Source organism: Mustela lutreola, chromosome 7 (assembly GCF_030435805.1).
Source record: "Mustela lutreola isolate mMusLut2 chromosome 7, mMusLut2.pri, whole genome shotgun sequence".
Classification (NCBI taxonomy): domain Eukaryota; kingdom Metazoa; phylum Chordata; class Mammalia; order Carnivora; family Mustelidae; genus Mustela; species Mustela lutreola.
Genome location: NC_081296.1, coordinates 138,756,585 through 138,774,490, shown reverse-complemented (window position 1 = coordinate 138,774,490; position 17,906 = coordinate 138,756,585). Strand labels below are relative to the sequence as shown.

Sequence of the window (17,906 nt, the reverse complement as noted above, 5' to 3'; positions counted from 1 at the left end):
TCATACTTGTAAATGCTTAGTAGCCACATATGTCTAGTGGCTTCCATATTGAACAGCATAGACAGAGAACATTTCCAGTAGATAGCACTACTCTGAAGGTTGACGAACTTGGCCCATGGCCTGTTTTTGTATTCCCTATGAACTAAGAATGGTTTTTACTTTTTAAAGGGTCATTGAAATAAAACAACAACAACAAAAACAGAAAATATGAGACAGAGACTGATTGTGGCCTGCAAAGCCTCATGTATTTATTACTTAGCCCTTTATAGGAAAAGTTTGCTGACCCTTGGACCTGTGCCTACTTCGCTTAATAACATTTCAGCTTTCTGGTAAGTTAAGGTTAGGGGTTTCCCTACACCATCAGAAGATTGTGAATCTATTAAGAATGACAGGCCAATTTAGGAGTAAAGGATTTTTTACTATAGATAAACCATGGAATGAGTCAAATCTTATACAAATCAGTTCCCTGGAGCTAGCACAAGAGGGATGAGCTTTGAAATAGGAAAAGTTCTCAGGGCACCTGGGTGGCTCAGTAGGTTAAAGCCTCTGCCTTCAGCTCAGGTCATGATCCCAGGGTCCTGGTATTGAGCCCCACATCGGGCTCTCTGCTCAGCAGGGGCCTGCTTCCCCCTCTCTGTCTCTGCCTGCCTCCCTGTCTACTTGTGATCTCTGTCTGTCGAATAAATAAATAAATAAATCTTAGAAATTGGAAAAGTTCTTTGTAGTATAAATGATCAACTTGCAACAGCTTTGTGAATAATACCTAATGTAACAGAACATCATTCTGATTTTATACACTATTTTGTGATTTTTAAGTATTCTGTCCTCCCATCTTGCTCTGAAAGAAATTGAATGAGTGCATTTCAGCAGATGTACTTGACCTTTCAACAAAAAATTTGCCATGAAGATTTTTAACTGTTCAGTTGTTGTTGTTGTTGTTGTTTTTTTAAGATTTTATTTATTTGACAGAGAGAAATCACAAGTAGATGGAGAGGCAGGCAGAGAGAGAGGAAGGGAAGCAGGCTCCCTGCTGAGCAGAGAGCCTGATGCAGGACTCGATCCCAGGACCCTGAGATCACGACCTGAACCGAAGTCAACGGCTTAACCCACTGAGCCACCCAGGCGCCCCTAACTGTTCAGTTGTTTTTAACTGCCAAATTATTTCAGCCAATCTCTCCTAGGAAGAATGAAGCAAAAAGATTCTTCTGCTGGTAGTCTCAACATCTGAGAGATAATCTTCCTTTGCCAAATGTAGCTAACAGTTTCTCACTAAATGTAAAGCTTATGAAATCTGCTTATAAAAGTGAGCATCTGGCACTTCTGTGGTAATTAGAGTCAACTTGTTGCCATCAAGATAGAACCTTGATATTCATGAGGGAAGTTTGTAATTTCCCAGGTTTGTGCTAACCCATAGCGTATTATTTTTCCTCTAAAATGTAGTTAGGTACATTTGAAAAAAATTTAAGTTCTCCATCTGGGTTTTTGATGTAAATTAGTTCATAATTAGAAATAACTAAAGTAGGGATGCCTGGGTGGCTCAGTTGGTTGGGCGGCTGCCTTCGGCTCAGGTCATGATCCTATCATCCTGGGATCGAGTCCCGCATCGGGCTCCTTGCTCAGCGGGAGCCTGCTTCTCCCTCTGCCTCTGCTGCCACTCTGCCTGCCTGTGTGCGCTCGCTCTCTTTCTCTCTCTGACAAATAAATAAATAAAATCTTCAAAAAAAAAAAAAGTAACTAAAGTAATTCCCTCACTAAAATGTTATACTATAATATATTGAATTATTAGTACAAACATTAATTTGAACTTCCCTGAATCTTCAGATTTAACATAGTGGTGTCCCAATTATTATGGACTATGTGGTGAGATCGTGAAATATACTGAACCCCCAAAAAAGTTAAATTGCAACATTAGCTTTGCAGAAAGAGGCAAGCGGTAGAGGAGATAAAGGGAGAGAATTGTGAGGCAGTATTTTGAGAGGGAACCGTCATGAAGTGATAGAGTCTTTCTAAAGAACAGTAAGAATAGTAGCTGTGTTGTGCTTTTATTCCGTGGTACAAAATCAGTGAAAATTTTAATACGCAAAAGTTTTATTCATTTATCATAATTGGTTATGGTTTCAATCAGCAAATTTCCCATGGTAGAACTTTGACTAAATTTATGAAAACCCCCCCCCAAATTTTTTCTACTCTTTCAGCTCCATCCTCTTTGCCATTCTTTTTCTGAAAGAAAACATTAACTTTTTAAGTTTATTTTTTAGTAATCTCTACACCCAGTGTGGGGCTTGAGCTCACGACCCCAAGATCAAGGAGTCCGTGTTCTTCTGACTGAGCCAGCCAGGTGTCCCCTCTTTGCCAGGTCATTTCTCATTCTTCTTGCTCTTTCAGTTGTCCCATGTACTTTTATGTGTGCCCTCCAAACCTTTGTCACCCTCTTGTCTCACTGATATTAATAGTATTGCTTGTGAAAATAATCTCCTTGAAGTCCTACACTACCCTCTTCTCTAAGGGATGCCAGTAAGCATCCAAAGATTGCCCAGTCTCCAGTAAGAGATTCCATAACATTTCTTATATTACCAAGAATGTACCTCTACTAAAGCTGGTGTAATCAAGTTTGAGATCTTTGTCCATGACATTTTATGATGACAGGCAAAGTATGGCAAGGTCATATACCTTGGGTTTGTATTTTACACCCAGTAGAAAAGTCAGAAACATTAAGAAGAAGGAGCATCACCTTGAGATTTAAAGTTGCAAACCATAGCCATTTAGGTTCGTCCATGTTGAGGAGAACCTGGAATTCAGGCTTTGGAGAAATTAGATATTTCTGTTTCTGACATGAAGTATTTATAAGACCTACCTTCCAAAAGTTGCCCAGTATCTGAGGTTCTTTTATTGACCTATCCATATCTGGAATATAATTTTTTTTATGTCCTGAGATTCTCAGATTAGTAGGGCAGACTTTATTTTTTGCATAATGTCTGCACATTGCTACAAAGTAGGTAAGGTAGCCTGACCTTAAACTCCAAACAGCTATAAGGATATCTGGGCATCTGGGTTTTTCACCACTGAATTTCCAACACTTCTTATAATTGGTACATGATAAATATCTGTTGTCTAATAGATCCTGTTTTGATTTATTTACAAAGGCATTTTCTTTTCATATCCATGTTAAAAAACTTTTTTTTTTTGAAGATTTTATTTATTTAGGGTCACCTGTGTGGTTCAGTGGGTTAAACTGCTGCTTTAGGCTCAAGTCACAATCCCAGGATTCTGGGATTGAGCCCCATATTGTGATCCTTACTCAGCAGGGAGCCTGCTTCTCCCTCTCCCTCTCCATGCCACTCCCTCTGCTTGTGCTCTCTCTGTGTCAAATATATAAATAAAATTTTAAAAAGATTTTAGGCTGTCAGGGAGGCTCAGTTGGTTGGGAGACTCCCTTCAGCTCAGGTCATGATCCTGGAGTCCTGGGATAGAGTCCCATATCTGGCTTCCAGCTCAGTGAGGATCTGCTTCTCCCTCTGACCCTCTACCCTCTCATGCTCGCTCGCTTGCGTGCTCTCTCTCTCTCTCTCTCTCTGAAATAAATAAATAAATAATCTTTTAAAAATATTTTGTTTATTTACTTCAGAGAAAGAGAGAGAACATAGACAGGGAGAAGGAGAGAATCTCAAGCAGACTCCCAGCTGAGCACAGAGCCTGATGCAGAGCTGGATCTCATGACCTTGAGATCATGACCAGGGCTGCAATCAAGAGTTGGACGCTTAACTGAGTGAGCCACCCAGGTGCACCAAACAATTTCTTGTTATGACTGGTAACTCTTTTTATGAAACTTTGAACTTCACATTTTCTCCCAAATCACGTTGTGGTCATGAGTCCTGTGTTTCCTGTATCATCCTCACTGCCTTTTCAGCTTTCATTTTCCTCTTTTCTGATGAATATTCTTGGTAAAACTTGATGCACTTTCTAAAACATTCCCATACACTGCTGGATATGTGATGGAACTATTTGTGTTATAGATCTGAGACAGCCTCAAGAAATGTGTCTGTCTTTTGGGGTACCTGGATGGCTCAGTCAGTTAAGCATCTACCTTCAGCTCAGGTCATAATCCCAGTGTCCCAGGATCGAGTCCCACATCAGGCTCCTTGCTCAGTGGGGAGTCCGCTTCTCCCTCTACCCTTGCTCGTGATCTCTCTCTCTCCCAAATAAATAAATAAAATATTTTAAAAAAACAAACAACAAATAAAAGATATATCCATCTTTTATTCCAAATCTGTAGAAACTTCTCATCCTCTCCAGTTGCTGTTGTATTATCTTTACTATGTGTAAAAGTACCACTAAGGAACATCACAGCCTCAGTGGGATGCTGGTGGTGAGTGGACTGCTAGGCTCACTAACTAGTTGAATGATTTGTTCTTTAGTTTGTATTGTTTGGATTAGTTCCTCAGGAAAATTGCAAGTAATTTTTTTTTAAGATTTTTAAATTTATTTTTAAGATTTTTAAATTTTTAAATTTTTTTTTAAGATTTTTAAATTTTTATTTATTTATTTGACAGAGATCACAAGTAGGCAGAGAGGCAGGCAGAGAGAGAGGTAGAAGCAGGCTCCCTGCTGAGCACAGAGCCCGATGTGGGGCTCGATCCCAGGACCCTGAGATCATGACCTGAGCCGAAGGCAGAGGCTTTAACCCACTGAGCCACCCAGGTGTCCCAAACTCTCGTGTTATATTAACTTTCATGCCTTTATAGCTGAAATCCCACAGATATGAAATACTTGGACTCATATACTGATAGCAGTTATGAATTGTTTAGAATAACTTGTTTTCCTCCTTAAATAGAAATTATAGTAAAATTCAATTCTTGTATAATGGAACTATTCAGTATTGTATATAATGCTGCAGTCTGATTTTTGGGGGAATATTTTATAACACTGTTAGAAGAAAAATAAATGGTTTTTGCACAAATGAGATCTAATAATTATTTAAATTAATAATTCTGTCCTTTGAGATTATATTCGATTCGTTTTTATTGGTCACCACCAGTGTGTGAAATGAATATATGCAAAAATGGTCTGTTATCACCTACATTTGCTTTGGTGTTTGGAGGGTGCAAGCAGTGAGGAGATCCCAGTTTGCATGGTTAACTTTGTAAGGACTATGGATCCGTCCAAATGTAGGAACTACCCTGTACTTTATTTAGGTCAGGAATGAAGCTGGTTTTGCACATATTAACAAGGAAATTCCTAAAGTCACATGAAAATACAAGAGAACCAGAATAGCTAAAATATCAGTAAAAAGAACAAAGTTGAAGGACTCATAGTCTCATACAAAACTACAGTAATCAAGACAGTGTGGTATCAGTATATAGGTATCTTTATAGATTAACAGAATTTAAAATTCAGAAACCCTCATATTTATAGTCAATTTTTGACAGGGGTGTCAGATCATTCAATGGGTAGGAAATAGTCTCTTTAATAGATGATGCTGGGGGGCCCCTGGATGGATCAGTGGGTTAAATAAAGCCTCTGCCTTTGGCTCGGGTCATGATCCCAGGTTCCTGGGATCGAGCCCTGCATTGGACTCTCTGCTCGGCAGGGAGCCTGCTTCCTCCTGTTCCTCCTTCTTCCTTCTGCCTGCCTCTCTGCCTACTTATGATCTCTCTCTGTCAAATAAATAAATAAATAATCTTTAAAAACATGATGCTGGGAAAACACAATATCTATATACAAGAACCCCAAATTGAACCCCCATGTTATACTATATACAGCTGTTCTTTCAGAAATCCAGTATAGACCTAAATGTAAGAGCTGAAACTATAAAATAAAAAGTCTTAGAAGAAAACATAAGCATAAATCTTTATGACCTTAGTAGACAGTGGTTTCTTACATATGATTCCAAAAACACAAGCAGAAAAAGGAAATTAAAAATTGGACCTCATCAAAATGTAAAAGTTTTGTGCTTCAGAGACACCATTAAGAAAGTGAGGAGGCATGGGGCACCTGACTGGCTCAGTTGGTAGAGCATACGACTCTTGATCTTGGAATTGTGAATTCAGGCCCCTTGTTGGATGTAGAGTTTGGTGTGGGGGTGGGGGTTAATTGAAAACATGGCTCACAGAATGGGAGAGAACTTTTGTAAATCATTTCTATATTGTTTGATAAGAGGCTTATATCCAGACTATATAAGGAACTCATATGATTCAACAATAAAAAGACAGCCCAATTTTTAAGGTGGGCAAAGGATTTAAACAGACATTTCTCCGAAGATATATAGATGGCCAATAGGCACATGCAAAGATACTCAACATTAATCAATAGGAAATGCAAATCAAAATCATGAGATACCACTGCATACCCACTGCCATGACTATAATGAAAAAGATGGACAATAACAAGTGTTGACAAGGATGTGGAGAAATTTGACCCCTTGCACACTATTTTTGGGAATGTCAAAATGGTGCAGCCATTATGAAAAATAGCATGGTATTTCATCAGAATATTAAAAATAGAATTACCATATGATCCAGCAATTCCACTTCTGGGTATATACCCAAAAGAATTGAAAGCGGGGATTTGGACAGATATTTGTACACTCATGTTCATAGCAGCATTTGAAATTGCCAAGAGGTAGAAACAACCCAAGTGTCCATTGATGGATGAATGGATAAACAAAATGTGGTATGTACATGCAGTGGGATAGTATTCAGCATCAAAACGAAGGAAAATCTAACAGGTGCTGCAACATGATGATCTTGAGGATATGCTAAGGAAAATAAGCCAGCCACAAAAAGACAAATAATGTATGATTCTACTTATATGCAGTACCTAGAGTAGTCAGAGTCACAGAGGCAAAAAGTGGAATGGTGGTTGCCAAGGGCCAGGGAAGGGAGGGAGGGAGAATGGGAGTTATTTCATAGATACAGTTTCAATTTTGCAAGAGGAGAGAAGTCTGAACATAGGTTGCACAACAATATCAATATGCTAATGCCACTGAAATGTACACTTAAAAATGGTTAAGATGGTGGAACACCTCAGAGGCTCAGTCGGTTAAGCGTCTGCCTTCGGCTCAGGTCATGATTTCAGGGTCCTGGGATTGAGTCCCGCATCTGGCTTAGCAGGGAGCCTGCTTCTCCTGTCTGCCTGCTCTGCCTGTTCTGCCTGCAGCTCCGTGCTTCTGCTCTTTCTCTCTGACAAATAAATAAGTAAAATATTTTTTTTTTAATGGTTGGGGCGCCGGGGTGGCTCAGTGGGTTAGGCCTCTGCCTTCGGTTCAGGTCGTGATCTCAGGGTCCTGGGGTCAAGTCTCACACCAGGCTCTCTACTCGGTGGGGAGCCTGCTCCCTCCTCTCTCTCTCTCTCTTTCTCTGCCTGCCTTTCTGCCTACTTGTGATCTCTCCGTGTCAAATAAATAAATAAAATATTAAAAAAAAAAACAAAATAAAAAAATGGTTAATATGGTGAAATGTGTGTTATGTGTATTTTACCACAGTTTAAAGGGGGGATGGCAAATTTATGATATCTGAATTATATTTCAATTTTCAAACAAATCATATGAGAAAAAGAAGAAAAGAAAGATATGAAACCAGTCCAGGAAGCCCAAAAGGATTTGAGGAAGTCCATTATATGCCTGTTACACAGCATTTATTCATTCAGGAGAAAAACTTCCCCTTTCCAAAGCAATGAAATTATTTTTTGTTTTAATGTCAACATGACTTTACAAAAAAATATATTTTATTTTATTTCTTTTCAGTGTTCCAGAATTCATTGTTTATGCACCACACTCAGTGTTCTGTGCAAGATACAGATGTAGTGAAAAGAAGGGCCATCTGTACCCCCCCAAAAATCTTTTAAATATAACAGAAAACATAAGCTAGAGGCATTTCTAATTAAGAAATGATAAATAATGAAAAAAGAAAAAAAATAATGAAAAAAGACCAGCAGATAGGATTCAGGCGTTGTTAATGCTATTACCTGATTATCATGGTAAGCCAGAGAAGGTAAAGCTATCCTGAAATTTTATTTTGTTCTCTTACCACTTTTCAAGATGGTAGGAAGGGAGTGCATGCTCAGTTCAGTTCACAGGAGGGAGCATTTTCCCTCCTGTGCCCACCCTTCCTGCAGCTGTCCTTATGAGGGGCAGGATGCACAGGCTATGTACCAAATGCCATTGTGAAGCACATGCCCGGAGATATTTTTATTGATCCAAATCATCTAGCATTCACCAAAGGCAGGACTTGGACACTAATTAGGAAAGGTTGTTAGAAAAGAAAAGGCAGGGGCGCTAGGGTGGCTCAGTTGTTAAGTGTCTGCCTTTGGCTCACGTTATGATCCCAAGGTCCTGGGATTGAGCCCCACATCAGGCTCCCTGCTCAGTGGGGACCCTGCTTCTCCTCTCCTGCTTCCCCTGCTTGGGTTCCCTCTCTCACTGTTTCTCTGTCAAATAAATAAATAAAATCTTAAAAAAGAAAAGGAAAGTCAGTTTCCAACACCATTCCATCTGTCCACTTGACTGATACAAATCAGAGTTGAATCCAGTCTGTGTTTCTGAAGGTCTTTTTTGACGTATAATGATTTTTGTATTCTACTCCCTTCAATTCTTGAATGAGTCTTTTTTTTTTCTTTTTTAAAGATTTTATTTATTTATTTGTCAGAGAGAGAGAGTGCGCACAAGCAGACAGAGTGGCAGGTAGAGGCAGAGAGAGAAGCAGGCTCCCCACCAAGCAAGGAGCCTGATGCAGGACTCGATCCCAGGACCTAGGATCATGACCTGAGCCGAAGGCAGCGGCTTAACCCATGGAGCCACTCACGCGTCCCTTGAATGAGTCTTTCCTACCCCTCCTTTTCTTTTATTCTTTCCCAGAGTAGATTTGAAATAATCTCTTGATCATCATTGTTACTTACTGTAACATCTGACTCTACTAAGGGTTCTTATCTGTTTCTTAGGATTTAGATATTATAAAAAATAAACATTTATTAATGGCCTGTGAAAAGCAATGTGCTAGACCCTGGATGTCAAAAACACATAAGCTCTTCTATTTATAATTTGATTAGGGTGACAAGACAAATATGTAAAAAGATCACAGTACAAAAGAGCATGTACTGATTGTTACTTGAGTACCATAGAAGTTCAGAAATAAGGGCTTATAGTGGGTTGATGAAGATGGTTGGATAGAGTCTTTAAAAAAAAAAAATTTAAACTGGAATGAAAAATAAATTTTACTTATTTTTTAAAAGATTTTATTTATTTGAGAGAGTAGAGGGAGAAGCAGACTCCCCACTGAGCAGGGAGCTGGATGTGGAGCTCTATCCCAGGACTCTGGTATCATGATCCGAACTAAAGACAGATGTTTAACTAACTGAGCCACTCAGGTGCCCCAAGAAATAAATTTTATATATTATCATTGGCAAATTGGTTTCCTCCACAGTGCTAAGAGTCCATGTAAAATGTAACATTCCATTTAACAGTTACTATTTACTTAACCTGCACAAGTCCTCTTTTCTCATACTCATTTCCCTCACCCGCAGCCCAGATTTGCTTAGGACAGTAAAAGGCATTGCCTAGTTGTCTCTTTGTTTACATATGGACAAGTAATTAAGTAGGGAGGCAAAGTGACCTTATATCATAATTTGGCCACTGGAGCCATGCAGTTGCCTCTATCGGTTTTCTCTGTTTCTCTATCGGTTTTCTCTGTTTAGCCTGTAAACTGATAACAAAGAGAGAAGAAAGTAGCCACTGTCAAGCATCTCTGGCCTAGGGTGAGTTTGACCTGCACTTTGACAATGATTTTGATTATTTCTGCTTTTTTTTTTTTTAAATATTTTATTTATTTATTTGACAGAGAGAGATCACAAGTAGGCAGAGAGGCAGGCAGAGAGAGAGAGAGAGAGAGGAGGAAGCAGGCTCCCTGCTGAGCAGAGAGCCCGATGCGGGACTCGATCCCAGGACCCTGAGATCATGACCTGAGCCGAAGGCAGCGGCTTAACCCACTGAGCCACCCAGGCGTCCCAATTATTTCTGCTTTCTATGTTGAATGGATTTACTACCCATCAGAGTCTCAAAGACCCTTAATTTAAAAAATACATCGATTTTTTTTTTTAAGTCTTCTACATGCTGACTGTTACCTCCTTATGACATGTGGTAATGATTTCTGAATTTTCATTAGGCACAACTCATTGTTGAAGCACTGAAGCAATTGGTTACCTTTGCAGCTAATTCTTGGTTACATAAACAAGAGTCCTTTAAAAAGATTAGCCAGAACAGTTTTTTAAACCCGCAGCAACACTGGTGTATATCAGTTCTGACTTCTGTCAGTATACTTGGACCCATGACTACAGTGTTTTATTACCCTTGGCTACATTAGGACACATCCCTACAAGACCACTTTTGTAGCAGATTTTTTTTTTAAAGATTTTATTTGACAGAGATCACAAGTAGGCAGAGAGGCAGGCGGGGTGGGGGGAAGCAGGCTCCCCACTGAGCTGAGAACCCGACGTGGGGCTCCATCCTGGGACCCTGAGACCATGACCCAAGCCGAAGGCAGAAGCTTTAACCCACTGAGCCACCCAGGCACCCCTGTAGCAGATATTTTTATAACTCTACAAAATGATTAGACTGACATAGAGCAATTCTCTAAATACATGGGTATTAAAATATTCTGGCTGCTGTCTCCTTTTTGCCTTCAAGTTGAGGCATCATGATGACATAAGACTGTACCAGTCCTAATCGGTACACGAGTGAAGTTAGGCATGGCATTCTCATATTATTGACAAGAGTCTTTGTCACTGTAAATAGGAGAAATCTTGGAGGAGGGGTTCCCATTATAGTAATTCTAATTCAATTCTGCTAATACTGTTTTTCAGAAACTACATTAAAACTCATTCCATGTAGTCAGGAAGGAAGTTACGGTATTAAACTGAATTCTAGCTAGAACAATTTAGCTTGTGCTCAAAAACGTACAATATGTTTATCTGGGAATTTGAGGTATTGATTAGGGTTTAGAAAGTGTTTAGGAGAACCTGAATGGGAGAAACCTTCTGTTAATTGGTACCAGGGTATAGTGACATGGGATACAGACTCAAATAGGCTTCTAGCGTCTTGTGGTCTATAGGTCATAGTCCTCAAGGGGGAACCAAGAGTCTGGGAAGGTCTCTAGTAATGATCTAACAACTCTCTGACCTCTCTTCCCCTAAGTACTCCCAACCTGCTTCCAAGTGTTCCCAATTTTTCTAACTGGGAACAATTTCCAATTGAAAGGTTAGCTGAGAAATATGAGACTTTAAATAGCAAATGATTATGGCTACAACTATTTTGGAAAACAGGCAGTATCTTCTAAGGGTGATCATACATATATTCTATCCTGTCCTATACACAAATAAATATTTTAATACAATTCCAGTGCTAGGTATATACTTTAGAAATAGAAATGCAAGCATTTGTATACCAAAAGATGCATTCAGAAATATTCAGAATAGTGCTGTTCCTATAGGTCAAGACTAGAAATGATCTAAAAGTTCATTGACAGTAAATGAACAAATAAATTCAGATATATTCACATGCTAGAATATTATAGAGCCCTGAAAATGAACAAACTATTGCTACATGAGACAACTTGAATGGGTCTCAGGAACATAACATTGATAAAAAAGATAGACACAAAAGAGTACGTATTATACAATACCATTTATATAAAGTTCAAAAACAAGCAAAGCTAACCTATGATGATATAAATCAAAATAATAATTGCACTGTGAGTATGGTGGTGGCTGGGAGGGAGTGTGGGAAGGTGAACTTATAGGGGGCTGGTAATTGTTCTCTAAAAGATGGATGTGGTTGTGTGTCCATTTTGTGAAATTCCACACATATACTTGTGATTTGTACATTTTTCTGTCTATATGCTGCACTTTAGAAATTAACTAAAAATGTTTTTGAAGACAAATAGTGGCTGAGATAAAAAGTGAAAGTAATTCACTCTGAAGTTGAATAGCTAAGCTGTTGTTAAATTGAAATGCCAGTCTTTCTGGTTTGATATGGAAAGTTCGCGAAAGAAAGTTGTCAAGGATTAATAGTATTCCAACCAGATTTCAAAATACTGCTTTGAGCAGGTCTTACATCATTGGATAAGAATAATGGGAATTATTTTCTAGGATATTTTTGTCATGGGTAGCTGTGAATATATACAGCTTTTTTTGCCTTAAAAGTTTGCTTTTAACATAAACGTCTTTAGTATTAAAACTTTTGTTGCAGAGAGCCATTAAATTAGGTATCCCTTTGAGAGAGACAGAATGGTGATAAATGTGATTCAGTAGATGGCAGTATTCCCTTTGAAGTTTTTAGTTAAAATGTGGATATGTGGGGGTAACTCTTAACAACTTTTTTCAGTAGGGATGGTAAAGGGTCACCTGCTGAGACAACTAGACCAGAAAGAACATTTTAATATTTTTCTTCATGTTACATGTTATTTCATGTATTGCTAAGAGCTATTTTGAATGAACCCATAAGATGTAGAGTCCACAAATGTAGAGGACAGGTTTTTCCTCATAATAGCCCAGAATGATAGACTGCAATAGAAAGTTTGTTTAATGTAATATTACTTTAAGTGTAGAATTACTTTAATTCAGGAAGAATTTGAGCAGCATCCCCCCCCCCATGTTGTATGTAGGAATATATATATGTCAAGATTGAGATAATGACTAACTGCTTTGGACAAGGATGTCAATGAAATTTATTGATGAGGAGATTAGGTGTACTTGAGCACAAATTAAAAGAAAAATTAAAGTGATTGACCAGTCTGTTTTTGTTGGTTATTTTAATACAACTCAATTGTTTTTTGAATTGTCTCTCTTTTTTTGTACTGAAATTTTCTAAAATGGTAGTACTCGATGAAAGCAGTGGGGTTTAAGAAATCCTGTGGCATTATAGGACTTCTGGTAGTAAGGAATTTGACATGGATCAGAGTAATATGCCAGAGAAGTCAAGAGTTATCAGCCAAAGGACAGAACGTGCCTGTGGTGCAGAATGGGAGACCAACGATCAAACTAGACAGAGCCAGAAGAACTACATCAAAATCTGACTTTGCTCATTATTAGCTATTGACCTTGGACAAATCACTTAACTTGCCTAATTTTTCTTATCTGTGAAATACAGGTGTAAATGACTGCTTTGACTTCCATATAGGTTGTTAAGTGCATCAAGTAGGTGCATTGTCTATAAGGGTGCTGTGCTGTATTAATGTTAATGAACTCTGCGGATAGACTCTGATTTTTATTGCTGTTCCATTAACCGTTTGTTTCCTCAGGTCTTTCTGCCTGTAGTTATCAGGTGCTAGCTGGGAAACGTTGATAAGCGTATCTTCAAAGGCATCCTTGTATGAGTACCTACTAACAGGTACTGTGCTAAGTGCTTTAACCGCATAGTTTCCAAAGCCTCACAGCTACTCTAGGAGTAGGCTGAACCATTGACCCTATTTTGTAGTCTGCAAAGATTTGGACTGACCCAGGAGCTGTGAATCAAGGCCATGTCATCTGACCACAGCCATTGTTTGTAGTAGGCTATACCTGCCTGGTGCACTTCAGTTTTTACTTTTTCCCTAGCTAGTATTTTAGAAGTTAGGGTCATATGTCGCATTTTTATGTATTGGGCCTTAAAACTTTATTATGTTTCATTATGGAGTGATTAACAGAATCCTAATGTATGCGTTTGTTAATTTGTGAATGGGGAGGGTTGGTCCTCCTGTCTTGAGCCTGTTTCATCTTTAGTCAGAGCACACACAAATCATTTCTTGATGATTCAGACCCAAGGAGAGGAACAGTAACATCAACACAACCTAAAGTCACAGTGACACAACCTGAAGAGTGTTAATATTTGTTTTGAGGATATATTTTGATTTTCTTTGCCAAACACCCCTCCCAATTACTTATTTTTCCTTATTACAACTGCTTTGCTTTTTTTCTTTTCTTTATATTTGTGTGTGTGTGTGTATGTGTGCGCGCGCGCGTGTGTGTGTTTTAGGGGGTTTCCCATTTATTGTAATTATAATACTAACATTTCACATAGAGATAACATTTCTGGGAGAATACATTTAAAAAATTTTTTTTAAGATTTTGTTTATTTATTTGTCTGATAGAGAGAGAGAGAGTACAGGCAGGGGGAGCAGCAGACAGAGGGAGAAGCAGGCTCCCCGCTGAGCAAGGAGCCTGGATCCCAGGACTGGATCGGGACTGGATCCCAGGACCCTGCGATCGTGACCTGAGCTAAAGGCAGACGGTTAACCGTCTGAGCCATCCAGGCGTCCCCTGGGAGAATACATTTAAAATTGATAAAGTAAATATACTAATAACTAACTGTTTTTGCTGCTCCTGTCAGGTAAATACAAATAAATATATATGAAAATTTTCATTTATAAATGTGTTATTTTCATTATTCTAAAAATACTGTTTTTAATTAAAAAAATGGCTTTTTGAAACTCTATCTTCAACCTCCTGTCGTAAAAATATAAAAATTACTTATTCATGTTTTGGCCACCTTGTAATTTAGTTTATGTATTGTCAGTTCTTTTTTTTTTTTTTTTTTTTTTTTAGTTAGATTTTTAAATTTTAGAACAGTTTTAGATATTTATGGGAAAATTATAAAGGACAATTTCCATATGACCCATACCCAGTTTCCCTTATTATTATGATAGTACATTTGTTACACATTTGTTTTATTTATTTATTTATTTATTTATTTATTTATTTGAAAGGGAGAGAATGAAAGAGAGAGAGAGCGCGAGAGCACGAGCATGAGATGGGGGAGGGGTAGAGGGAGAATCAAATTCCCCACTGACCAGGGAGCCCGAGGCGGGACTCCAGGATCACAACCTGAGCCGAAGGCAGTTGCCCAACCAACAGAGCCACACAGGTGCCCTTGTTATACATTTGTTACAATTAATGAACTTCATGAACTTTTTTTTATTTAACATTTTTCCTGTACTTTATTCAGCTTTGCTTAGTTTTGCCCTAATTCTGGAGTCCCATCCAGGATATCATAATTGCATTTAGTAATCATACCTCCCCATAGTCGACTTGGCTGTGACAGTTTGTCAGGCTTTCCTTTTTGGTGACCTTGACAGTTTGAAGGACTAACTAACTGGTCAGGTGCATTGTAGAATGTTCCCCAATTGGGGTTTGATGTTTTTCTTAAGATTATGGTTTACCTTTCACTGCATACACTAGGTTATATGGGGAGGTTGCTCTAAATCATAGTGAACTCTGAGGAAGGCAGGTTGAGATTTGAAAATATTGGCTGTGGATAACCCACACAAAGATAAGCATTAACATTCTTTGTTGGCATTGAAACATTGGCTACATTCTTTATGTTTTTTGTATTTTATCGTTTTTCAGAAGAAGCTAGTCCTAATTCTGGCTGAAAAGAAGAGTGTAGGTTGTACGATCTGCTCATGTCCCCAAAACAGTTTCTTTTCTAATTGCACCAATTGGGGCAGTTAGCATGGGTTTTAATGTTACTCTTAAGAGCTTTATTTAATCTGAATTGGCCTTTTAATTAGTAATGGGCAATTTTGGGTGAATTGTTAATTGATTAGAATTGTGGAAATCATCTGCAAAGCTGTTTTGTCACTGTAGCCTAGAATAGTAGAAGATTAAAACAGGATCTGGTTTAGTTACTATTCTAAGACGAATGTTTGCAAAGTATTATTTTCGTGGTTTGGGTTTGTTGTTCCAGCCTGGTGTCTTAACTCTGCTGAGAATGATTGTCTTTTAACTCACCGAGGTCCTCAATTCTACTCCATTAAGGGCCACTTTTCTGCCAATCAAAAAGCAGCATCCCTGAGATTGATTTTTGTTACAGTGGATAGTAATGGCTGCCGAGTGACAACATTTCCAACTCTTTTGTGTAAACAGAAAGCAATCAAATAAGTACTAATCCAAGGATTATGTGGACCCAAATCCCGTGGCCAGAAGAAGAATCACTGCAGTGTATGTCCCTGGCTCTTTGCCTTCTGGTCGCCCCTCTTCATCCTGGAAAGCTCGCTTGCTGCTGGTGCTGCCTGTTACATTGCAGGATGCGGTGACCAAAACACTCCTGCACCTCCTGAATGGAATTCAGAAAGACACTTACATTTCCATAAATAAATTAGGAATTCAGTGGTTTCTTCGGGCTAATCAGGGCAGGCTGATAAACCTTGCTAGCTGTTTAATAAATGAATTGTGACTGATTACCTATTAATATGGACGCCTCAGGAATTCACCCAGGGGGAAGCAGAGCAGTGAAATAGAGAGGGGCATGGCCCCTTGGGAAATCAGGGCTTCATGTTTGCAGCTTAAATATCTCTGTGAAGTATCAATAAGGAGGTAATTGAATTTTGAACACAAACATGAGCGCCGGATGGATGAAAGGGGGAGGGGGGATCTGATCATCTCTTCTCTGCCCCTTCATTCTCCCCTCCCCTTTTCCTTAGAGACCACTCTAGTAAAGATAGATGCTAAATCCATTAAATAAAGATTAGACTCTGTCGTAGTAGAAAATGGCAGCTTAGCTAGATCCCTGGGCAAATTGGGGCCTTTTGCAATACAGAAAATTAAAATATACATTTTTAACAAGTGTGCTATCTTCCTACCAATAATGCCAGGCTAGCTTGTGGGGTTTACTCCTCCTTCAGATTGGCTTTTGTTTGGACAGATCACTTTCTCTTGTACTAATGCCAATCTTTTCTGTATTCCTGGAGCAGAAGGGGCTGGGTTTATTTATTTATTTTTAAAGCTTCTGTTGAGGCCTTTCCTCTAGCATCCTGCTTGCTTGTAATCAGAGGAGTGGGAAGGAGATTAGTGTCCCATGAATTGACGGTAGATAAATGTTCCCTCCCCTTAACTGGTGGGTCCAGAAGAGCCCAATCACTTGTATTTCAGGGATGATTGGAGACTGTACAGCCAAGCAAGAAAAGGGCTTACAGACTGAAATAAAAATTGATATTTTAGATGCTATTTTATTTGGTATTATTTCCTCTAGATAAGGTTATTGATTTGCTTTGTTTTATTTTCAGCCAGATAAAGTCTTATTAACGTAGAAAAAGAAGAATTGGCATCATTTGATTATAGATCATAATACCCCTTTTTGAGCAATACCAGAACACAAGCATCTAGCCCTGAATACTTTCGTTTCTGCATATGAATACCCAGTCGCAGCTTTTTGGACTAACCTTTGTTTATCTGTCAGTCTACATGTTTTGATAATTGTTTCATAAGGCTTCAGTCAGTAAGTCTATCAACAAGTATTGCGCATCTGTTAGGTGGGTGGCATTTTTAGTTGCAGTGGTCAACAGCTAGAAAGTCTATCCTCTGCTACCACAAATATTTCTTTAAATATAAAAAAAATGAAGCTGGTTTTGTCATACTCCTTCTTATAGAAGTTATTTGGCTCCTTGGGTCTTATTTGTAAGACAAAATTCAGATTCCTCAGGCTTTCACAAAGGACTTTCTTAACATTGACCTAGCCTTTCTCTCCAGTTTTATCTGGAAAACTTACACTTGTCCTCCAAGGTGATTTCAAATCCCAGTCTCTCCATGTAGTGTCTCCCTTTCTCGCAGAGTTAAATTTTTGTTACCTTTTAGTGTGGGTTCTCCACTTGGTGGTTCTGAGGATTGCCCATGGAAGAAAAAATGTACTTCTTAGTCAATAATTAAGGGCTTTGTTTGCCAGATTGCAAACATTCCCAGTTCTTTGTTTCAACTTAAGAGGTAGCTTGATGGTCAAATTTTTAACTATTTGTCCTTATGTATTTCACTTTATAATTTAACTTTGATTTGTGTCACTCTTTAGTGGTAAGAAAGAAAGAGTCTGTTTGCTGTCCCTGTCATTTCTGCTACCTTAAGTTATGTTTCTCTAGAGAGCAGAAATCAAATTTATTTTTAAAATTTTATTA

At 38.6% G+C, this 17,906-nt stretch overlaps 1 protein-coding gene across 6 annotated transcripts in view; it reads left to right on the top strand.

Moving 5' to 3' along the window:
* The window catches only part of LIN52 (lin-52 DREAM MuvB core complex component), a 140,041-nt gene that overhangs the window by 55,759 nt on the left and 66,376 nt on the right, over positions 1 to 17,906 (top strand). For 2 of the 6 annotated variants that reach the window (XM_059182827.1, XM_059182826.1), the window contains one exon: positions 3,626 to 4,451. The exons of the other annotated variants lie outside the window; for them this stretch is intronic. In XM_059182827.1, coding sequence (XP_059038810.1) covers positions 3,626 to 3,627 — 2 coding nt within the window. In that variant the 3' untranslated portion in view covers positions 3,628 to 4,451. Of the gene's footprint in view, positions 1 to 3,625; positions 4,452 to 17,906 lie in introns of those variants that run through there. 6 annotated transcript variants of the gene reach the window in all.